Source organism: Antechinus flavipes, chromosome 4 (assembly GCF_016432865.1).
Source record: "Antechinus flavipes isolate AdamAnt ecotype Samford, QLD, Australia chromosome 4, AdamAnt_v2, whole genome shotgun sequence".
Taxonomy (NCBI): domain Eukaryota; kingdom Metazoa; phylum Chordata; class Mammalia; order Dasyuromorphia; family Dasyuridae; genus Antechinus; species Antechinus flavipes.
In genome coordinates this window covers 317,963,193-317,988,517 of record NC_067401.1, presented here as the reverse complement: position 1 = coordinate 317,988,517, position 25,325 = coordinate 317,963,193, and the positions used below count along the sequence as shown (strand labels likewise).

At 32.2% G+C, this 25,325-nt stretch overlaps 1 protein-coding gene across 15 annotated transcripts in view; it reads right to left on the bottom strand.

Annotated features, from left to right (window-relative positions):
- Positions 1-25,325, bottom strand: part of EYA4 (EYA transcriptional coactivator and phosphatase 4) — a 356,489-nt gene that overhangs the window by 13,575 nt on the left and 317,589 nt on the right. For all 15 annotated transcript variants that reach the window (XM_051997772.1, XM_051997785.1, XM_051997776.1 and 12 more), the window contains 3 exons: positions 7,516-7,605; positions 1,248-1,306; positions 983-1,143 (listed from right to left, as the gene is read on the bottom strand). In XM_051997772.1, coding sequence (XP_051853732.1) covers positions 983-1,143; positions 1,248-1,306; positions 7,516-7,605 — 310 coding nt within the window. The remainder of the gene's footprint in view (positions 1-982; positions 1,144-1,247; positions 1,307-7,515; positions 7,606-25,325) is intronic.

Here is a 25,325-nt window from a genome sequence, read left to right as displayed (position 1 = left end):
TATCTGGAAGAGATGCCAAATTATTGAGTATATTCTTTTCTTTCATTTCTTTCATTTCTTGTTAAATTTTAATTTTAAAAATAATAACCTTAATTGTCTCTATGAATAATAGTAGTTTAAAACTGGGATATTAATGAGGTTCATTGAAAAAATCAGCAAAAGTCACAGGAAGTCTATATTTTTTTCCTTCCAAAAAAACTCCAGCCAAACAAAAAATAACTCTTTGAACATGATTTGCTAATATATTTTTCCCCTTTTATTCATGAAATTTTTATGATCACATAGATATAGAACTCCTTTTTTTCTTTAAAATTATGTTCTTATGCTCAAAATACCTAGAGTCAAATAAAGAACAGTCCTATAGGGGGACAGCTAGATGGAGTAGTGGATACAGCACCAGCCTTGAAGTCAGGAGGACCTGAATTCAAATGTGACCTCAGACACATAACACTTCCGAACTGTGATCCTGAGCAAATCACTTAACCCCAATTGCCTCGGGGGGAAGGGAAGAAGAGCCCTGTATTGTCTATGTTGTTAATCATTTGATTAATCACCTGTCTTCAAAATTTACTAAAGAGAAAACCTCACAGAAATCCTCAACTAAGCTGCTTATTCACAGGTTTATTTTTTCTTTTATACAACATTGGCATCAATTCTAAAAAACTTGAAATGCTGGTTCAAAGCAATTCAGCCTTAACAAATTGCAATTTCTTTAGTATCATGGGAACACAACTACTATTTGAGATTTCACTGTTTCCTTAGGTATGGGATTCTTAACCTAAAGTATGTAAACTTGTTCTTTAAAAAAAAAAAAATTAAAAATGTGCTTTTGAAGGGGCACCATACACTTCACCAGACAGCTGAAGGGATCCATGACAGAAAAAAAAAAAAAAAAACAAACAAAAACAAACAAAAAAAAAAAACTAAGAACCTCCGCCTCAGGGCATCTTTATGCAAAAAAGCAAACAAGAAACACACATACCTCCTACGTTGTTCTTGTAGGTATTATATAATTCTTTTACTCTTCTGTAACGAAAAGCCAGCTTCCTCATCCAGTCAACCCCTCCTCTAACACCTGTTGGCAAACAAAGGTTTGCACTACTTGCAGCTGCATGGAAGCCATCAGTTGCAAAACTGTAGGTACTGCAACACCCAAAATATATTAAAAATAAATAAAAAAATTACATTTGCAAATCTCATTTATTCAATTTCTATAGGGAATAGCATTACTGAAAATTATGACTCACCTTAAGTCTTGACCATTATCATCAGAAGAAACATCATCTATATGAACTTGATCACACTCCTGTCGAAGACATTTAAAGTTATTTGGTTTTCAAATGATGTGATATTTCAGCATGTTTTTGCCACTTTTTAAAGGGTGTGTGTGTGTGTGTGTGTGTGTGTGTGTGTGTGTGTGTGTGTGTGTGTAAAAGCCCATGTGATTCTCTACCCTGAACAAGCAAGGGAGGCCAGAAGATGGCAGTATTGACATAGTGACATTTGTCTCCTAAACTCAATTTTCTATTGTTTCCTCAAGATTGAAAAACTCCAAAAGTTTCTATTCTACAAAAGCAGAATTTAGTAAAAAGTTATTAAGAAAAAAATAACAAACCCAACAAATTTTTTTCTTCTCATCTTCTCTCCTCTATTCATTCATTTCCTCCCTCTATGTCTTTTTCAACCTCCTTTTCTATTTTCTCCTATTTCTTTTTCCTCCTTTTCCAAAACTGCCTTTTTCTTTTATTACCACTACTATATATAAGCAAAATTTTTATTACATTTAGCCATTTCTTTTGTGTATCTGAAAGGTTAGAGTACAGTATATCTAAGTTTAAAGAAATCTTGTTCGGTGGAAAACTTTCCAGTGATTACTATTATTTATTATTTGTTTTGCTTCTACAAAGTGCTTTGACAGATTATCGTTTCCTATGAGTTTACAATGTCTTCCTGCTTTTAGCTGGCTAAGATAGAAAAAAAGCATGGTTGGCAGCATAGATATATTTATATACTTATGGGTTATACACACATACATATATACAGTATAAACATAATTTTGTTGTTGTATCATTAAGTTGTGTTTGATTCTTTGTGATTTAATTTGGGATTTTCTTGGAATAGGAATTGGAGGTGGTTTGCCATTTCTTCTCCAAATCATTTTACAAATGAGGAAACTGAGGCAAACAAGGTTAAGAGACTTGCCTAGGGTTCCATTGTAAGCTTCTGAGGCCAGATTTGAATTCAGGAAGATGAGTTTTCCTATTTTCAAGTTTAGTGTTATACCCACTGCAATACTTAACTGCCTATATACATATATATACAAATATATTGCTCTGAGCATCTATATGTCCTCTATTTACTTAGATATAAATAGTTCAGGAGTGAGGAAGGATTCTCTTTTTATATTTATTAATATAACAATTCTAAATGTTTCCAAAATTGTGCTTTTTTCTTATGTTAATGGGATTGTTTGTTTTTTGCTGATTAGAGTGTTTTTGAAAGATGGATTTGATAGATAGGTCGGGAAAGGAAAAGGACCTTTAAGAAAAATGAAAATTATTATTTTGCATAGGATATTGCATAAAAGAAAACTTCACCAGGTCTGGATGTATCATATGCCAGACTTACTGTTTTGTTTTTATATGCAAGCTTATAGGAATAGTTCTTTCAAAAAATTATGCAAAATCTGTCAGCATGTGGATGGAATTTGATAACATAACACGTACATATTTATATATACAGACATATACACACATACATATATTTGAAATATTTGATCCTTAATTAACCATTTGATTTTTACTCATCCTACTTGCTCAAGTGTATATGTGTATATATACGTATATGTATATGTATATGTATATATAATGACATGCCTCTCTGAGATTTTTTTAAAGTATTATCTCTTATTGTAGAATATTATTTTTGTTAAAATAATAACATTTATTAGATGTTTTTGATATCCCAGTGAGCAAATACCTAATGCTTAGCAACAAGACTTTCCAGAAGTAACTTGTAGCTAGTGTTTCAGGTTTCACATTATCCTTGAGATTTAATCAGTAGGTCACTGCTGAGTAACTCTGGGTACATATTAACACATACACATATTTATGTGATCATATAATTTTGAGGTAGTGAAATAGTGGTAGAATTAAATTCAGGAAGACCTGTTCACATTATGCTGTCCACACCTATTAATTCTGTGATCCTGGACACTGTCCTAGGGAAGACTCTTAGATACTAATGAGCAGAATAGTTGAGTATCTGCACTGGAAGAGATTTCCCACGATGGCATCTTTTATATGAGGCCATTACATGATCCTCACATGCATATGTATCGATATATGTACACATACATACATATCTACAAGTATACACATATCTATAAGTATATATGTGCATATATGTATACATACACACACATATAAAAAACATGATCACATATATCAAATATAATTTGTGTGATCAAGATGCTTATAAATTACATCTTTTTGGAAAATTTAACATACATTGTTTCCTGGATTTTCATAAAATTTCATATCTGTCTAAATTCATAGGTAAATATGAATATTTCTGCAGAGAAATAATTTTTGCAATGATGATAGCTTTTCTAAAGATAATTTAAATCTTGAATTTAGCAATTGTCTCATGTGATTCCAACTTAAAATGAAAATTAAATTGGGTATAGAAATACTAAATTGTTTTGCAGTAGCACAGGGAAGCCTTTGAAGTTAGTTGCCTCAGATCAACTATTTTTGTCCATTTTTGCACCAAGAAAGATTTATCATCTGGGAACTAACTGTGCTTTTCTGATCTCAGCTACATTGAAATCTGATGTCAAAAAAAGAATTTTTTTTTCAAATCTCTGAATCATGAAGAACTTCTATAAACTGAACTCTGCTTCTATATTGCAGAAACCAAGTCATTACTCCAATGCAGTGATCAATTGATACAATATTATACAGATAGGCCAGGGGACTTTTTTTTTTTTTCACTTTTGTGATTTCATTGGTACAGAGATATTTAATGCTAATGTTAAAAGAATATACTTCAATTTTGATTTATAGAAGAATTCTAGACACATTACAAGGATTAATGCACAGATGATTATATCATCTATGTAAAACTCAGGTTTTTGAGAACTGATATAAAAAGTATACAATCTTAATATTTAGTAGAAACTCTATGCTTAAAGTTTTTTTTTTTTAATTTTATTTTCTTCAAATATATATGTGGTTAAGTATGCCTATTGAAATCAGAGTACCCTCTTGGGATAAGTAGATGACAGAACTTGGATCTATTATCTTGCTGAATAATTGTTTTGTTTTGCTGTTGTTGTTAAAATTTTAGATACTTGGGAAGGGCCTTAATGTGAAATCATGCTTTTATTTAATATATTTTTCACTTCTTAAAATAAAACTTTTATAAAAGTTCCATTAATAATCCTAGGCGGCCTAGTTATCTGCCTTTAGTAAATGGGATGAGCATAGGATTGTTATTTATAAAATAATGGGATCTGAGAATGATGTTATAATAAGGAATTGAGAACTGACTAGTATCCTGGGATTTGTAGTCAATTATAATAGGGCCATAAAGTCATCTGACGACTGATGACTCAGACATCTAAAGCTGAATGATCAATCAACATCCTACATTTTACTTTGTATTTTCCATTTTCATATGATCCCACATTTTATTGTGTTTTCTTTCCTAGTAATAAGGATTCATGGAATTAAAGTTCAAATTAAAAAAAAATCAAAATTGGTCAGGAAGTTATTATTAAAGTAAAAAATTATTATGAAAGAGAAGAATTTTAATTTGTACCTTTTCAGAAACTATAGAAGTTGCCAGCTGCTGTGATCACACAAGATTTAGATTCTTAAATAAGCCCATCATAATTTGAAGGGAAAGTTACTCTTTGGCAGCTTGAGCTCAAGTGTCTAAGGAAGAAAAAGTTAATAACCTTCCTAAAATTTGCCTTGTAGTTAAGCATAATACCCAAAGTTTATTCTTTGAGGAGGCTCTGTGTAGGCTCTGTGTTTACTTTGGTGTATGTGTGTGTACATAGGCATTGTGTACATATGTGTGGTAGAAAAGATGCCACCTAGCAGCACAAATTGTTTGGGTAGTCACTTCTGGCAGTGAAATAAATTTCATGTCAATTAAAATGAAAAAGAAAATGATAAACATGTATTTCCAGATAAATATGTATTCTAGAATAATGATTATTCATGTAGAGGTATGAAATATAAGGAATGCTAGAGTTCATTTCTGTTTAAGAGTTTTATTTATTTCTGGATTATTTTATTCTAAATCCATGCTGTATTCAATTTTTCTCAGATGGTTCAGTCAAACTAAATAAACAGATTTATTTATAGGGAACTTGAGGATCTGAAGACAGTCCTCAAGTAATATTCCAGAAGCCTGTTGAAGTGATTGATAAATCCAATATCGAGTAACATGGATGGTTTTTAGTTTTGGTTAAAAAGGAATTTGCAAAACCTTTTTAAAAAATAATTCACCACTAACAACAGCAAAAAACCCCAATCACCAAAGTTTTAAGAATGAATGCATAGGCTAGGAAAGAAGATATTTAACTTCCTCTTTTGCCAGAGAGCCATGTCTTATATTTAATATTGATTATAATAAAATAACCATATGATACATGCATATACTATATTTTCTAGTGTTTACTTTTCTGATGAAATTTTAAAAATCTTGTTACATTACTGCCACCCTCTTTACCTTAATGATCTACCGGAAAATAGAGTAATACTTTTACAACTGTTTTCTATAATGCCAAAATGCTAATGATATAAGTTTGTGAGGTAAAAATGGAATTTCTAAAAATGTTTAAAATGCCATTTAAAAATAGTTTAGGGAAAATACTTTAAAATACAAATTAAGATAATTATTTGTCTACCATCAGAAGAAATTTGATTTATCATTAGATAAGATACAAATTTGGAAATTTGAACATTAAGACAAAATATTTTTCATATTACAAGTTCAAACCTAAGTGAATTTAAAATATACTTCATAGTTTTATAAAATCAATTGATATGCCATGCTCATTTTGGTAGTAAATTAATAGATAGCATGCCTCAAAATCTATTTTTTATTCTTTAGAACTTGTAAATTTTCATGAGAGTATTGATTCCTCTTATTGTCCATTAAGACAGTCTTTTTTTTTTTTTTTGCATAGAAAGTAATTTCGTTATTCAGAAAAATGACAGCACAGTAATTTGTATCCTTAAACAAAACATGGTATTTATATAATTTACTTATAGTACATATATTAGTGGGATGCACAGAACTATTCATTTTATAGCTAAACCTCAAATACTACTAAAATGGGTTCAAAGATCTCAGTAATTTTAATAGTTTAAGTCATTTACTAATTTAATTTTTAAGCTAATATCTATATAGGAAGATTTTCATTTTGCTGTAGATTAACATATACAATTTGTAAAAAAAAAATTGCATTAACAAATAAGTGCAAAAAACTCTCTATAGTAACTTTATTTTCCCTTATGCATGAAGAAAATTTTTTTTCAATGGCAAAATGACTTAATAACTATATAGTAGAATCCTATGAAGGGGCTGTATTAACTCTGGATACAAGAGTGATATTTACTCAACTTATTACAGATAATTTTCAATTATTCAAAGGCTAATTGTCCATGTAAATTATTCATGCCTTTTCTTTTTTTTTCCTCTTCTCTTTGCCCACTAAACATCTTAATCCCCTTAAAAGTTAGGTATGGAAAATAAAAGGAAATAAAATTAAAACTAGCTAATAGTTGGGGCAAAAGGTTTTGTGAACAGATAAAATTACTTGCTGAAATTAGTTCAGTTATTTGTCAATTTCTATCATCTATATTTGTTGTTATTGGGGGGAGGGAAGAAATAGAGGATTTAAGAGCCTAAATTTTAGTTTAATTTGATTTTATAAATTTATTAAGCACCTAATTACTATGAGCAAGCCACATAAAGTTACCGGAAGAGAATTGAAATAAACCTGGTGGTCAGAGAAGAGTTGCTGCACTATCTAAAGACACATAATTAAAGGTTGTTCTTTGGGAACTGAAAGAAGTGTATTCAATATATAATGGAAATAGAAAATGGTCATTTTACTACCAGTTTAGTAGGTAATATTTATTAAAATTCATAAATCTTTTGCTGAGTTAATTTGTGTCAATGGAGTTATCAAACAAGAAATAAATGTTTTTAAGCACCTACTATGTGCTAGGTACTGTGCTAAAGTGCTAGGATACAAAAAGAGCTTAAGAAAAATCTTTAAGGAGCTTAGAATATAATGCCAATGAACATAATCTTTAGCTCTGTGCTTGTATTTTCATGCATACTTTACGTTGTTAGATGTTTAGTACTATTTTTTATCTTTTCAATATTTTTTGTTATTTTCTTAAAGTTATTATCATTATTATTTTTTTTAACTATGGTTAATTCATTTAAAAGTTTTAGAATATGCTACTAGAATAGTTCTTTCCTTACCTCCAAGTCATTAAAAAATAAATGTGTGTCAGCAAGGTTAAAAATCATTTCCTCCATTCGTAGTCCAAGGGTGACTGCCATTGGGGGATCCTAGAAGGAAAAGACATATATCCTGAGTGAGATAGATTATTTGAAACCACCACCAAAAGCAGAAACACTTCTTGAATGCCTATAATGATGGTGGCAATGTAGGATCAATCTTGGGGCTCAAAGTATTTATAGCTTAAAGGGGAGATAGGGCATATAAACATTTGCAGAATCAAGGAATATTTGTTGACAAAAGCTTCAAAATCTAGCAATCTCAAATCCCTACTTTAAAAGAGAATCTCCTTTATAACATTTTCCACAAATTGTCATATAATTGTGACTTAAAGAACTACTATAATGAGGAATTCTTTACTTCTTGAGATAGCCCATTTCTCATTTCTCTTTCTTTAAACATTGGAGAGATTTTTTTGTTTGTTTGTTTTGTTTTTCCAGATATTGAAATGATATCTACCCTTGGCAACTTCTACCTTTTGTCTCTTGGGTTTAAATAGAATAATAATTCCCAGATCTTTGTCACTGTAAGACACTTTCTTCACACCTATATAAGATATATAGGTGGAATGAGTATTATTATTTTTATTTTAGAGGATAAAATCGAGATTAAATAATAACCTTGGTCACTAACAAATGAGGTAAGATTTGAACCTATTACTCCTGAACTTTAAAGTAAGTACTATCTAAGTTATCATTTCCCCTGTAGTCTTTTCCTTTGTAATAACAACAATATTAATAGTCTCCTAGATGATGCAAATAACTGGAGCATATAATTAGGAAGACCTGAGTTTAAATTTGACTTTATAAACTATCTGTAGGCAAAGTCATTTTATCTCTGCCTCATTTTCTTCAACTGTAAAAGGAGGATGATAATAGCATCTATTTCCCAGGATTGTTGTGATGATCAAATGATATGATATTTATAAAATATTTAGCACATAGTAGACACTTTGTACATATGACATGTACTAATAACAACTAGAATTTCCATAGATTTTCTAAGTTAACCATCTCTAATATTCAATGTGGTTTTTGTTGTTGTTGTTTGTTTGTTTGTTTGTTTTTTTTTGGACACGATCTTTGATATGCTTACAAACTTGGCAGTTCTTTTCTGGATATGCTCTAGTGTCAATCCCATTCCTAGATATGGTGTCTTTAACTTTAGACATGGTTTGAACAGGACAGTGGGGCTACCACTTCCTTTGTTCTTGACATCATGGATCTCTTAACATAGTCTAAAAACAACACATTTTTTTATTTTATTTTATTTTATTTTTTTTGTCTACCACATGTCATTCTTTAGTTAATGGACTGTAGTACATTAAAACACTCAATTTTTTTTTAAACCACATAATTGATTGTATAGCCAGATCATTTCCTTTCATCTTCTTCCTGTAATTGCATAGCTATTTTTAAAGACATGAATAGGCTTTAATGTTTAAGTTTTAAACAGTTATTCTTATTAAATCTGACCCATTTGTGCATTCAATAAGCACTAAATATTGAGATAATTTTAGATTCTGATTTTTTCCTTGTATTCTTTTTGTTTGTTTAATATTTTTCCTGTTACATTTAAAACAAAAAAAATTACATTTGTTTTTTTTTATTTGTTCTGTTCTTTCCCTTACCCCCAACCACAATTAAGAAACCATATGTGAAGTTATATAAAAAATTCTCATAAAAGTCAAGTTGTGAAAGAAAATATTGATCTCCCACTCCACTGAAAATAAAAACCCTCAAGAAAAATTATGTTTAATAAAAGAAAGAAAGAATGTTTCAATCTGTATTCAGACACACTCAGTTCCTTCTCTGGGTATGGATAGAATGTTTCATAAGTCCTTCAGAGTAGTAGTGAATGATTGTACTATTGAAACTAGCAAAGTCATTTACAGCTGGTCATCCCTGAACATTGCTACTACTTTGTATAGTACATTTCAGTTTGTTTGAGTTCATGAAGGACTTTCCAGTTTTTTTTCTTTTTTTGAGAGCATAATGCTTATTATTTCCCATAGAACAATATCCCATTACAAACACATACCCCATTTTTTTTTTTGAACAATTCTCCCATTGATGGGCATTCCCTCGATTTTTTTCTCTAAGAAGAGAGTTGCTATGAATATTTTTTGTAACATGTAGGTAATTTTTCTTTTTTTTTTAATTCTCTTTTGATATTCATGTCTATTAATGGTGTTGTCAGGTCAATTTATATGAATTTATAGCCCTTTGGACAGAAATCGTATCTTTTGATCATTTATCAATCGGGGCATGGCTCTTATTTTTTTATTTTTATAAATTTGACTCAATCCCCTCTATGTTTGGGAAATGAATCTTTGTCAAAGGAACTTGATTTGAAATTCTTCTTAAAATTACTATTGTTAACTGTATTTTCCCTCTTTTATTCTCTCTTTCTTTTCACCTGTCCCTCTTCAAAAGTGTTTTGGTACTGAACACTTCCTTCCCCAATATGCTTTTCTTTTATTGGATTTTGATTTTACCAACAAATACATACTTTATCCCATCTAGATTTGTCTTCCATAAATGGCAAATATGATTTTTATACTCTATTTGGTTAGTCATTGATTTAAAAAAAATGTTAAACAGCACAGAGGTATAATTATAGCTCACATTCATAAAACACTTTACCTACATTATCATCTTTGATCTTTCTAACAACTTTATGATGTATCTAGTATTCATATATTAGAGAAGAGAAAACTGAGACTCTTACAACCACAAATTTAGCAAAAATTAAAAAAATATATATATATAAAAACTTGATCTGGATGACTATTGGCTTCTAGTCCAGTGCCCTTTCCATTATATTACATTTTTTCTTTGACATTCTATTAGATACATCATTCCAAGGTGACATTAATCCATTTGAGATCATTCTTTGGTTTGCCTCCCTTATGCTCTTTAATGTTATTAACAATAGCTAACAATATTATTAACTAGCCTACATCTTTTCTTCATATATACAAGGATGCCACAAAACATAAGCTGAAATTCAGGTATGTTCTATCCACAGAATCAAATGACTCTGTCTAATAATCTTGTCCAAAAATGGAAAAGGGGAGAGAATGGATATATTTATATTCATTGATAGACAATAAAATCAGTATGTGAGACTTTTAATTATACATAAAAGTAGTTCAGTACATATGTGTGTATAAATACATATACATAAATTTGTTGTTTCAATCATGTTACTTCATGATCCCTTTGGTGTTTTTGTGGCAAAAATTTGGTTTGCCACTTTCTTCTCAAGCTCATTTTATAGATGAAGAAAACCTGAAAAATAAGGATAAGTGATTTTCCTAGGATCACATCATAAGTTGAACTCAGGCCTTCTCTTCCTAACTCCAGGTCTGATACTCTATCTGTGCTGCTATCTAGCTACCTAATGTCCATAAATGCTGATGGTATATTAGAGTGGAGAAGAAGAAAGCAAATAGTGATGCTTTCTAATGTCTTTGTATACATTTACTCAGGAAGAGAGTAACATCTAAATAGGATTCTGAACAGAATGTTGGCTGGGAATTGGAGGAAAGGAATAGGAAAGTTCTTCAAGGAATATGAGAAAAATATTCAGACATATGAGACAGAAGTACATGGATCAAACATAATCACAAAAATTTTGCCTAGTTGGATCAGAGGTCATAGAAAGTGGAGAAAAAGGAAATTATGTTGTGGTAACATTTTGTAGTGTAAGCTGGTAGAGGGTTTTATAATCTGTCATAATGCGTTGAGTTTGACTCTTACTATAGAATCATAGATTTAGAATACAGGGGACTTCTGAGGAAAATAAGGGGCAGAGAGGCTAAGTGCAATACAAGTAGTAGATAGTGGGGACAAGATTTATGTTTGCATTTTCTGGGCTACTATTATTAGTGAGGATAAAAGGCAGTTTTTAGACAAACCTGCAGGGTGAAGGACTGGTACTTCATCAGTACATCCCAATGGTTACTGTCAAGAATTGAGGAGATTAGAGGGAAGAGAAAGGGCAGATCCAGCAAAACATAATAGAAGAATAAACAGTACAACAAAAACTTATGAAGAGCTAAGGACAGTGATGAGTTTAAACTATCTCTAAGGATTTGATAGAATGGCGGTATTCCTGACAGAAATTGAAGAAGTAGATAGGGAGAAAGAGAAGGTTGGGAGTAAAGACTTTTTATTTTACTTACTTCATTCACTATGTTTCATTTTAGTTGGGGGCAAGACATTAAGCCCCATAGTACTCAAAGTTAAGGAGACCTCTGGTCTGAAGACCACTGAAAACCATTAAATTTGGTGTGATCCCTAAAGGAGTATATGTGTTAAAGCAATGTAGGGAATATAGCAAAGTAGGAAGAGAGCCAAGGAAGATTTTGTAGGTGTGATTCAAAGATAAGAAGAAAACCAGAAGACAGTGTTTCCAAACTTCAGCCCAGAAAGGGTGTTTAAGAGGGGAGTGGAATGTGGTTTTGAATATAGCTGACAAGTCTAGAAGAATGAGAAGAGAAAAGAGATTATTGGTTTTGGCTGAGAAGAGGTTTTGGAAGATCTTAGAGAGTGATTTCAGTTGAGTGGCTGGGCCAGGAGCCAGATTACAGAAGTTTGAAGAGGGATTCTGAGGAGAGAAATCTGAGGTAGTGTTTTTAACTTCTAAAAGTTAACCTTTCAAGAAATGAATTTGAATTTGGGTGAAATGTGGATCTATTTTTCTTTCAAGTTATGATTAGAAACATGCCATCCAGTCTGAGCCAAGTAGTCTTTATCCACTCACCTAAACTGACTCCATTTACAGATTCTCGTTGTACACGTATGGTATAAAAGCTTATATCCTTCCTATGGTGTATATGATACACCCTGAGGTCCTTCATATATTCTCCAGGGTTAAAAATATAATACCACAGGCTAAGATCCTATAGTATAACAGACAGAGAGTTGCTGCAGGTGAAAAGCAAAAGAAGCAAGACAGAGGGGAAAAAAGAGATAAAGAAGGAAGTAGTGTTTTGAATGAAGCCAAGAGCTTCCCTGAAGAAAGATGTTTCAGATGGAGCTAATCTATAATTTCGTTGTTTTTTTGAGTATTCCCTGTACTAATACATGTTGTATTCACTCAATCAAGAAATATGTATTAAACATCTCTTATGTTCCAAGTTCTGTTCTACGTAATGGAAATACCAATATAAAGAATGAAGCAGTATATTGTCCAAGAATTTATATTCTAATGGGATAAAGAATAAAACAAATAAGATCCTCTGATTTGTTTGATGATGTTTGAGATTTACTCATTCAAAAACTCATTACCATGCAATCTAGTGAGAATGTGCATAGGATGGCTTTCTTGGGAGAGTTATGTAATCTCTTGGTGGGTATTTGTCATTTGGTAGGATCTTGCAAAGTTTATGCCTGGAATAAGAACTCAGGGTCACCTCAAAGTCATGATGAGGCAACAGAAGGAGATTTTTTAAAGTAAGATTTCATAACAACATTAATTCACACTATTACTTCAAAAACACTCCCAAGACAACCTGTCTCATTTTCTTTTCATAATATCTTTATTATAGACAAGGATAAGACTTTGATACATTTTCCAGATGAAAAAAATCAAAGTCTAAAAAGGATCTATATTTTTCAAAATTATATCACCAATTATAGAATCTGATCTTTTAGCTAACAGATAACAGTTTGATGTCTAGAGTCTGTGACAAGTCTTAACCTCTGAATCAATTTCCTTATTTCTGAAATGAGTAGGAAAAATAATATCTAACTTTCAGAGTTGTAGTGAGGATCAAGTAAGATAATGAAGAGGTTGGGTTCCTTTAAGAAACTGTATTTCCTATTGATCTGTGATTCCTTTCAGATTCCCAGCCCCTCTTGGCTGAGGCATATCCTCCTAGACAAGTTGTTTTTCCGGATGCCAGAGCCTTTGATTCAATTACAAATTCTGGTCAAAAAGCATCCCTTTGAATTCCAATAGGAGATCCTGGCTTGTCCCAGTCTCCATTTTGACTTGCTTGGGCTGCCCAGACCCCACTGATTCTGATCTGCTCACTGTCCCAGCCCCCACTAAGATAATATAAAAGAGTCAAACTAAAACCCTCTCTTTGCAGAGGTTCCAAACATGCCAGCTCCATGCGAAGGATGCCAAAGAGCTTCTGTCCACTGGAATATTCTTTTCCAGTGTTATCCCCTTTTTATTCTCACCTATTTCTTAACCAGACTTTATGCCTCTCTGTCAGAATTTCTAACCTGACTTCCAATCCTCATAATAAACCCCTTTATCAATCTGGGTTTTTGGGTCTATAAATTTTTTTACAGAGAACCTCTGTGCTGCCAGAAGGGAGTCCCCAAAACTCCCTATCCTTGCGCCAAATCCCAAGAGGTTGCAGGGTTGCCAAACCTCTCCATTTGGTTCCCTGAACCCTGAACCTGCCACCAGACATTATCATTTAACTCCCTGACCACCAGCAACCCTAATCTCATTTTGGTACCCTAAATCTAAATCTTAGCAATAATATTTGCAAATTTTAAAGTGTTATATAAATTTCTTGTTCAGTCATTTTAGTTGTATACAACTTTGGTGCTTTCTTAGTAAAGATACTGGAGTGTTTTGCCATTGCCTTATCCAGCTCCTTTTATAGATGAGGAAACTGAAGTAAACTGAGTTAAGTGACTTACCTAGGGTAACATAGTTAATAAATGTCTGAGGCCAAATTTGAACTCACTCTATCCATTGCACCAATACTAGTTATTACTAGGATTTTGATTTTGATTTTATATCATATTATAATGACTTGAATTTTTAAAAATTCCTCAACATCACAAGCAAACAATATATACAATATGGATAAAAAGAGCATTATATATAGTCAGTTTTTAAAATATGTATTTAATTAATACTATGATAAAATAAATTCATTCAATTATATCCCCTTCTCTTTTGAACTTCTATTTTTCTCTAAAATAATTATGTTCTTTATCTTTTTTGTTGCACTTAAACTCATTTTCCCTGGACCCTTCTTTCATTTCCTTCCCCAGTATAGCAAACAAATTGACCTATGGCCAGTATGGTGTTTGTCCACTAGACTTTTACTTTATCACTTCTAGAGATACCACAGAATCAAATTGTTCATTCTGATGATAATTTCAATCATGATTATTTTATGATCTTACCATAAACATTTATCTAATTTTTAATTAAGAACATTTTATTCATATTTAATGTTACACTAAATTAACAACAGCACAGGAAATGTGGTATAGGGTATAGAAAGCTGACCTTGGATCCAGGAAGAGCTTAGTTTAAGTTCTCCCAGAACACATTCCCCTGGGTAATGTCTCAGAATACTAGGCAGTTCTTTAACTGATAGGTTGTAGAGAAGGTGCCAAAATGCATAATTTCCTCATTGGGTATTCCAAGTGAAATCAAGGTCCAACTCCTGCCTCTCTGACAACTTTAATTCATTAATCCATTAAGATATACTAATTTTAATAACTGGACTCCCTACCATGCCTTGAGGATCAATTAGGTAGAACACTTAAAAAGTAAACCTGAAAAAATAAAAACATGAACAATTCACATAGCATACCATGGTTCAAATTCCTTAAAATATAAACTGTGTTATTTTATGATCAAAGATACAAGGAAAGTACTTAAGTTTGTGGGGCAGTTGCTAAAAACATAAAAAATATTTTTCTTTTCAATGCCTTTTGTCCTTTTATTGTTAAGAAGTAGTGAGTCTGTTATAATGATTAGAGACACCCAATGTCAAGAATATTTGGGTTAAAGTCCCATTTCTGGCATATATTAATTGTATGGTCCCGAAGGAGTCATTTAGTTTTTCAGAGCTTCTAGTCAATTCACCAAGTCTATAAGTTGCAAGACATTTGCTGGTCTTTATTGGCAGAAAAAGTTTGCTCTCCTTGAGTTCCCAAGTCCAGTTAAATTACATATTCATAGTTAGAAACCTACAAAAAAATTCTTTCTTTTCGATGCTAGCTTGATTGGCCAACAATAGGTCTCAGATCATTGTTTGGGTCCTGATTGTCAGAGTGAATATAAATAGCAAATATTTCTATTTTGGTCTGAAACCCTGAGGGTTTTTCCCTTCCAGATTTTAGATTTAATATATATATATATATATATATATATATATATATATATATATATATATATATCTATATATATATTTGTTTGTTTAGACTATTTGAAACAAGCAGTTCTTTGCTAACTAGCTTTATTCACTAACAAAGTGTGGCCTTAGTCAAACTGAAATCTGTTCAAGACAGTTTAAAAAGTCTAAGGTTCCTATTGCATCCAGAGCCATCTCCAATTATATCTATCTATATCTAGTCATTGGACCCAGCTGGCACTAGAGAGGATAGTGAAGCAGGTGATCTTATATAACACTCCATCATTTAAGTCCAATTTTCTTGCATGTCATGGCATCATCTCTCTGATGTTATGGTCTTCTTCAAGAATGAAGGACAAACAACAGTTTTGCATAACTACCGCTAGCCCTGAAACTATCAATGTGCTAGATTTTACTTAGCTAAAAAGTAGACATTATTGCTGACCCAAATTTTGCTGATCCAAAATACTATTGTGCTAACTGTTCACTCAAACTATTCACAGAACCATGAAGGAAAAGTAGGAAGGGATATCAGGAAACATCAAATGTAATTACAGCATGAAAACATAATTCCATTAGAGATGCTATATGCTTTTGTGGAATGCTCACTGTTGCAATTCAAAAAATCTGATATGCATTCTACTCCCATTATGTTACCAATAATTATTGCCTTTGAAATACAGATGATAGTTGGATATTCAGAAATGTGTGATTTTAAAAGGAATTTGTCCTAAGTGGGTTGTTTAAGCTATTATAATTGTTAAGGCTTACAAAATTTCAAATAAAATTACCTATGTTATTTTTTTCTGTATTAACATTCTTTTGCTTTTACATTTTAGATTTATTGGAAAAGGAAGGAAAATAATCGTATTCTTGTTAGTCAATCTTTTTATTAACTCCATGTTTCTGGATTATTATGAAACTTCTCTGCATAGTTCAAGTATGGGTAGGGAAAAACCCATGGAGAATTCATTTGATGCATTTTATAACCATGCAAACAAATGAAATTATGAAAATCAAAACAACAATGTTCTATCAAGCAAGCATGGGAATCTGAAAGTTGAAAAATGTATTCAAATATTGTGGAAAACAGAGGACTGCCTATGTGTGTTTCATTTATACTAACTTCATATCTTGTATGCTATCAAATCCAGGAGTTGATAAGCACTTTGGTAAAACATCATTTTCTAATTTATTTATTTATTGTTTAGGTATGAAGCTTGCTAGAGTGTGAATTAGCTGTATCCACTTCCCACTCTGGCCACCTCCCCCACTTCACCACCACTCCTGGCCTCTGACTGTGCCAAGGTTTCAAACTAGTAAAGAAAAAAATCCTCCAGTGAACTGGGCCAGGGATCTGTTGTCAGAGAGTCATTTAACCAATCCTGCCGGAGGGGATGGAGACAGATTTGACACAAGCCAACAAAAATTGAGCCTGTTAGAAGTTGCGATCTTGTTTCTAAGAGAAAGTCTGAAGTTTTGCTTTCAAATACCTATTTTTTTTTCATCTAAGCCACCAAGATTGTTATTCAAAATAAGTATTATACATATGGTACCAGTGCCACACTTTTCCAACTTAAAGGTCCAGAGCTCTGAGAGCTGTAGAAATGATCAGTAAGGTGAGCGTAACCATAGCAACTTGTGTATGTAATGTAAAGGAGAATTCTGAGTCTCTTGACTTATCATGCTTCCAGGAAAAAAGCTGCTAAGACCTGAGATCCCACTAGTTTATCAAACATTTGAAAATGAAATCCACTCTTGGATTAACTCCCAAATTCCATGCAGAGACACATATATGCTTTGTTCACTTTCATTGGATGCATTTGGAAATATAGCATACTCTCCAAATCAGTATTTAGCTGAGACTCTTTAGGTCAGTTGTAGTGAATTTTGGCTTTAGGTTCTAAGGAGAAGAGGTATTAAAAAACTTGGAAAGACAAAAGAGTGTGGGAATGGAGAAATGAAAAGTGTATTGTGAGTGGGTAGGAGCAGGAGCATGGATACCATATATATATATACCATATAGAGTAGTTTCTACAGGTTCAAAAATGGCTCATACAGAAATTTAATATGAGACAAATTGAACTTCTGCCAATTTACTTTGTGTACTGCTTTATTAAAAATATTGGAACTTTTCCCTAAATAGTTTGTTGAATACAAAAGAAAAAAAAAAAAAAAGAGCAGCTCTTTGGCCCTTACATGTGTGATTCCAAGCCAGATATTACCAGTGTATAACCAACTCAAGACCAAGTACAGTATTTCTCTATATCAAAATACTAATGCTTTTTAGTTGTGTTAGTGCAGAGTTGGAGCCAGACTGTCTGTCTGTGGACCTCTCCACTGGATTGGGCCATCAAATGGAAGTCCTCCTCTTAGGACACAACGTAAAAATATCTCAGGTGAGCCAGCAATTATGTATTTTTAAAAGAGAGACAGATAGGGATTTTGATTTTTTTTTTAAAGCTTACAATGCTCAAGTGCTTAAAATAGTTATTCCATTGGGAACAGTAATGTTTTAGTGGGTAACAATATACAAGCATGAAAGGCTCAAATCTACCAAAAACAGGAAAGTCAAAGCTTGTTTGAAACTAAGGATGAAAGGGAAGGACTAGATATACTGGAGCAGAGGAATTCCTTGTGTTGGACAGTATTATTTAATGAAAAGTACTCTGAATTCAAAGGATCTAGATTCAAACTAACCTCTGTCATTTGTGACATTTGACAAACACACTAACTTCTCTAGGACTTGAGGTCCTCAGGAAAAATGAAAATGTTGAATTAGATGGCCTCTGGGATCTCTTATAGCACTTTCAGTTTAGCCATTTCTTTTACTTGCATTTCACTCTTCTTGTTTTCCTTGGGGTTTTGTTGGCAAAGATACTGAAGTAATTTGCCATTTCCTTCTCTCTATCAATTTACAGATGAGGAAACTGAATCAGAGTGAAGTGACTTGACTAAGATCACACAGCTAGTAAGTATATGAGGCTGGATTTGAACTCAGGAAAATAAGTCTTCTGACTATATGCCTGATGCTGTATCCACTGAACATAGATATCTACTTAACGTAGCTCTAGATGGGGCTATGATGCTTCTTTTACATTGATACATAGAATTTCATTGGAATGTAATTTATTAATCAGGGGATAAAATGGTAGTTTAATTAAACCTATATATTCTAACCTAATACATATTTAGATGCCTGTCAAATTTACATATCCTGCCTTAATTTCCTTCCTAAATTCTAGTCCTACATTACCAACTACTTACTGGATGTTACCTCTTGCCTGTTGGGATTTTTTTACATGAATTTTTCATAGGCATCTGAAAAGCAACATATCCACAGTAAAACTTTTCATCTCTCTTCCCATCTTCTTTATTTTCCTGAAGCAATCATCACTCTATCACCCAAATTTATAATCTTTATAATCACCTTTAGTTCTTCTTTTTCTCTCACTTTATAACTAGTCAGTTATTAAATCTTGACCATTCTATTTCTACACGTTTCTCTCATCTTTTTCCTCTCTGTTCCTTTAATCTCCATTGCATCCAGAACCATCTCCAGTTATCCTGCTTTATATCTGGTCACTGGACCTACAGAGCTTTGGAGGAAAAAGTGAGGCTGGGAACTTTTTATAATCTTCCTTCACTTAAAATCCAATTTACTTGCCATGTCATAGCATCACCTCCCTGATATCATGCTCCTCTTTGAGGATGAATGACAAGCAACAACTTCCTTGATCAATTCCCTGCTGAATTCAGGACAGCAACATTTCCAGAGTCTCCAAATTATTCTAATAACATCCAATCTCTCTTTTCTCCAATCTGTTCTTCACAGGGCTGCCAAAATGATCTTCCTAAATTGTGGGTCGGACCTCAAAAACCTATTCAAAAATCTTCATAAGATCCCCATTGCCTTGAGGATAAAATACAGAAAACTCAACTCAATATTTAAATCTCTAAAATTGCACTTTACCATTTCTTTCTAGAATTATTTCACATTACTCTTCTTACTTCATATTCAGGGCAAACTGGGCATATATAACTATTTATTGAGCTATACTATCTGCTATCTGGAATGTATCCCCTCAGAATTCTTATCTTCCTTAAGGCTTAGCTCAGGTATTATCTCTTCTGTGAAGCTGTCCTTGATCACCCTTGTTGTCTGGGTTGTCTCCCTCTTCAAATTACCTTCATTATACTTATCTGCACATCAGTCCTACCCTTCTCACCCCAGAAGAATGTCAGCTTTCTGGAAGAAGTTTTAAAAATCATTGTCTTTTTTAGCCCCATTACTTAGCCCAATGTCTTGCATCAAGTTGATAATTACATTAATGTTGGTTTTGTCAAATTGTTAAATTAACATGAATGTTTCTGATATTTTGTTTTAGGTGGAATAGTTGAAAAAAATGTAGCTCTTCCACCAAAGACTCCATTCCTTCTCTTCCTTCCCACTGAGGTTCAGGATTCTCTGATGGAAATGTGGCAGAATTTGTCATGACTTGGTTTTTGTAAACAAATAACACTTTGACCAAAGATAGCAAAGCCTGGGTAAATAAGGGCTTTGGGTTGTTGGTTTTGCTTTTGCAAGTAAGAACTCCTCTTGATGTACAGAGGAGGAGTGAAGTTTAATGCTGGGGAAATGTCCCATACAGAGAAAAGGAAAAAAACTCAGGGTTTTGAATGACAAGCTTCAAAAGTATTTATATCTATGTATCTTAGAGTTTATGTAGTGCTTTAAGGTTTACAAAGAGCTTTTCATCTTTTATCTCATTTAAAGTTTACAACTCTGGGAGATAAGTATTATTATTCTTATTCTCACTTTAAAAAATAGATGGGGCAGTGGATAGAACACCACCTCTGCAGCCAGGGGGCATCCGAGTTCAAATTCAGCCTCAGACACTTAACATTTACTAGCTGTATGACCCTGGGCATTTAACCCCAATTGAGTCTCAAAAACAAAACAAAACAAAACAAAAATAAATAAGGAGATTAAGGCTAAAAAAGATTAAGTGGTTTATTTATGATGACACTGCTACTAAGTTCCAGAGGTACTTCTGACACTTTATCTATTGTACTGATAATGTATGTACACCCATGTGTATATAAATAGATAAACACATATATGAATACATATATATATTCATACACACACACATACATAAAATAGCCAACATTTACATAATGTTTTAGGGTTTGCAAAACACTTAAATTTGTATTAACTCATTTAACCCTCATAGCAAGCCTTTGAGATAGTTGTTATTATTTTCTTATTATACGGCTGAAGAAACTAAAGCAGATAGAATTTAAATGACTTATCCAGAATTATACAATTAAGTATATGAAGCAGGATTTGTATTCAGTTCTGACTCCAAGTCCAACACTTTATCCAACAGGAAACAAAATCATGAATCCTTGATATTAAATTATAGCTAAAGCAAATTAAGCAGTGAAAAACCAAGAACATAAAATGAATTTTAAGATAACTTAAAAAAAATTAACTTTAGATAGATAGCAAAAGCATCTTGTGAGAAAAAAATATTTGTCTCCCTAAATGTAAGAACCACCATGAAAATGATTGTTAAGTTAAACCCTAAAGATGGAGGCAATTGGTACTCTAGATTCAGGGTTGAATTCTGATCTCTTTCTTGTGTTGACAGCAGGAGCTGTGAGAGTGCTTCAGAAGCAGTTAGCTAAATCCCTGGGGATTAGGCAGAGTAACAAATAGCATCAAAAGCATCACTTGAAAGTAGTTTTATTAGCCAGATAGGCTGGTGAAGAGAAAGATGTCAACTGAGATCCAGAATAATACTGAGGTATAAATATTATATATTTTCATATTTTATGCATTTATTTATTTTTTTATTGAACCCAATTCAGGTTCTGCAAATTTCTTGAATTTATTCCCTTGAAGCTAATTCATACCAAAGAAAAATAAACTCAGTTGCTGTGTCAGAACTAACTTGCTCATTGGCTTTGCCCCAGTGCTTTATTGCATTTATTATACAACCACCAGGGAACTAGATAGGGTGGGGAAGAAGGAGGGGAAGTTTGGTTTGTGGCCTTCATGAGGTCAAGTTAACCTGATGAAGAAGGGCCAGGAACATTTTGTGAGATTCTAAAATTTGGCACTTTCAACCAGTTTTGCAAGCTCGCTGTTATAAGTTCTTGATGTTTCAAAAGGATCACGAGGTTCTAAATAGGCAGACCCTATATCAACCACTCAGTTCAGCTGAGTTTTTCTAATCTTTTTTTTTATTGCAGCACAGAGGGGTGGTGGACTCTAGAGATGTAGAATAATAAGTACATTTTAAGATGTGGCCAATGTCTTTTATTTGTTTTGCTGAACTATGCATACCTCATACAAGGTGACCTATGTTTTGCCACTGGATTCCTATGGCAATGAAGTAAAAATGGAGGCTGATGAGTTTGCATATCTCTGACTCCCTTAAATTCAATTCACTACTTGCAAATTAAGACATCATATTCCTGATGTCATAGGTTCTTTTTGAGGATGAAAAATGAACAATAACAAAAGCTTCTATCCAAGAAGGAGAAGTGAAGATGGTAGATTAGTGATTGTGACAAATATACAAAAAAGAACAAATAAAAAACTTAAAATACATCTTTGAGGCAATACATTTGTGTAGAAGGGATCATAACTAAATAGTTGGTTGTTACTTTGTTAAACTTAATAAATACACACAAATTAAAAAAAAAGCATATATAAAACAGAAGGCCATGGTGTATTATATAAAATGTTATGTTCTTTGTATATTAACATGTTGTGGTTGTTAATGTCAACTAAGTTTATAATAAAAATGATAATTTATTTTTTTTTTAAATCATATGGCAGTGTGAGGCCCCTTATATGCAGAAGACTAACCCAAGTCTTAATTCAAGGAAATAGAACTGATCATCCTGATTTTGACGGTATCCAATTCAATTCAATAAATTTTAATTAAACAAGAGAGGAAAAGGAAACCTTTCTCTCAAGAAACTTAAGATCTATGAGGGAATGGAAGGAGAAATTATCTACACATATATTCATACACACATATAAATATAACATCAGATAAATAAAAAGAGCAATGAGGAGGTCCTAACAAAATTCTCTAGAAAAATATATGTGGGGAGGATGAATTGTATTTGGGATTTTGTGGGATCTCACCTGCTTGCTCAATTATTTACCACTAACATAGTGGTAATAGTAATAATAATATTATTATTATTAATATAATAGTAATAAAACATCACAATAATACATATTATATATGAACATACATTTATATTATATATTACACACATTTAAAACATAAAATAATATATAATATTAAATATTATTATTAATATAATAGTAAACACACATAAATAATGAAAAAAGTATCCTTAAATGTGCAATGACTGGTAAATAGAATGGGTTTGTCTGTATGGGAGGGAGGAGATTTAAGTACAAAGTATAAAGTAAATGGGCTAAAGGAAAACCAAAAATAGATCAGAATGATCAGTCAGAAAACACAATATAGCTAACTCATGTAGAGGTGGTGCTTTAGAATTTACTTTTTGCCTCAAAAACAACCCGATGACCTAAGTAGTTCAAACATTACTCTCTATTGAGAATCTCTTGAGATTTTTTTAAAAAATAAAATAATTAACAGTTATAATTCTAGCATGATTCATTTTTGCTAAAAGGCAGGAGAATGGCCTAAGTTGACAGTAAAAGATTTTTTTTAATGCTTTGATTGATAGTCATTAAAAATAATGATGATGATAATGATACTAATGATAATAGCTAGCATTTTTATAGCACTTCAAAATATTTTATAACTATCCCATTTGTTCCTCACAGTTTCTCTGGGCAGTAGGTGCCTATTCTAGAGGCAGGAGCATCTGGATGGTACAGTGGTACAGAGTATCAGGTCTGAAGTCTGAAAAATTTCCTGAATTCAAATACAGCCTCAGACACATAAGACATGTGTGATTCTAGGCAAGTTTACTCATCTGTAAAATGAGTAGGAGAAGGAAATAGCAAGCCATTTCAGTATCTTTGCAAAGAAAACCCCAAATGGACCATAGAGTTGGACACAACATAACTGAAAAACAAAATATCAAGAAAAGCTATGCCTGAGATCCTTTGGATTCTGATCTAGCACTCTAACTACTGTACCACCTACCAACCTATAGGGAGCTCAACTTAATAATTAAGTAAACCTGGCTAGAACAGGGAATATATTAGAACAAAACCAAAAACAGGTTCTCTAAATTTTTTTTCTTTCATAAATATCAGCACCTTAAAGACTTTTTGGGTACTGATATCCTATTTTTGGGTTTTGAATACCCATGACTTTGCACAATGCTTGAAACTCAGAAGACAGAATATATTATTGCTAATCAAATATAAAAGTACTTGTTTTGCTTTTATAACCCTTCATAATTTAGGCTCGTTCTAATTTTCCAGTTTTTTTTTTTGACCACTTCATACCCTTCCATCCAGTAAAAATTGGGCTCCCTGTTGCTCCTCACAAGAAGATGGTCCATCTCCTGAATACCTTCATTTTCATTGGCTGACCCCTACATCTGCAACATTTGTCCTCTTCATATCCACTTCTTAACCTCCCTGGCTTCATTCAAATCAGTTGAAATCCCATCTTCTAAAAGAAACCTTTCTTGGAGTCTCTTAATGATAGTAATTTCCTTCTATTGTTATTACATATAACTTATCTCCTTTATAAGTTGTTCCTTTATAGTGGTTTGCATATTATTTTTCTCTTTGGGAACTACATTTACCTTTCTTTATATCCTTAAGTATTAGCACTTTTATTGCTCAGACTTATCAGTGATGTTTGACCCTTTGGGACCTCTTTTGGGGTTTTATTGGCAAAGTCATTTGCCATTCTCTTCTCCAGATTACTTTATAGATGAGGAGGCAGACAAGATTAAATGTTTTGCCCAGGGTCATCCAGACACTGTCTGAACCATATTTGAACTCAGATTTGGGTCAGATTAGCTGCTTAATAAATGTTTATTGATTGATCATAGGCCAAAAAATTAAAATTTTTTTTAATTTAAAATTTTAAAATTCAAAGCAAAGCAAAGAATATAGTTTAAAAAATAGGAGCTAGTTGATATATCCATTTTACATTTCAATCACAATCTTCTTAAAGTGAGAAAGACTTCAAAGATTTTCTCACCTTGGACTATATCAAAATATACTTTCTGACCTTTTATAAATATGCAAATAATTTTACATGGCCTTTAATTAGCATTTATTCAACTTATTTAAAAAAACAGGATAGTAGTGGGAAAAAGGATTGGTTCTAGAATTACAGGAATGAGATTTATATCCCATCTTTCAAACTTACTAAAATTAAGTCATTTTAACTACTTAAAATATCCAAATTAACTAAAAAGGACTTATGAAGGAATATGCCATCTGCATCCAGAGAAAGAGTTGGTTAATAGAATATGTATAGAATTATTTTACACACATATATCTATATATGTCTATATATAGATACACCCACATACACATACATATAGACATATATATATTCATATTCATGTTTAATGATAACTATCTCTAGGGTAGGAAAAAAGGGAAGAAAAATGTTACATGATGATTTTATTATTCTTCTAAAAAAGAATAGC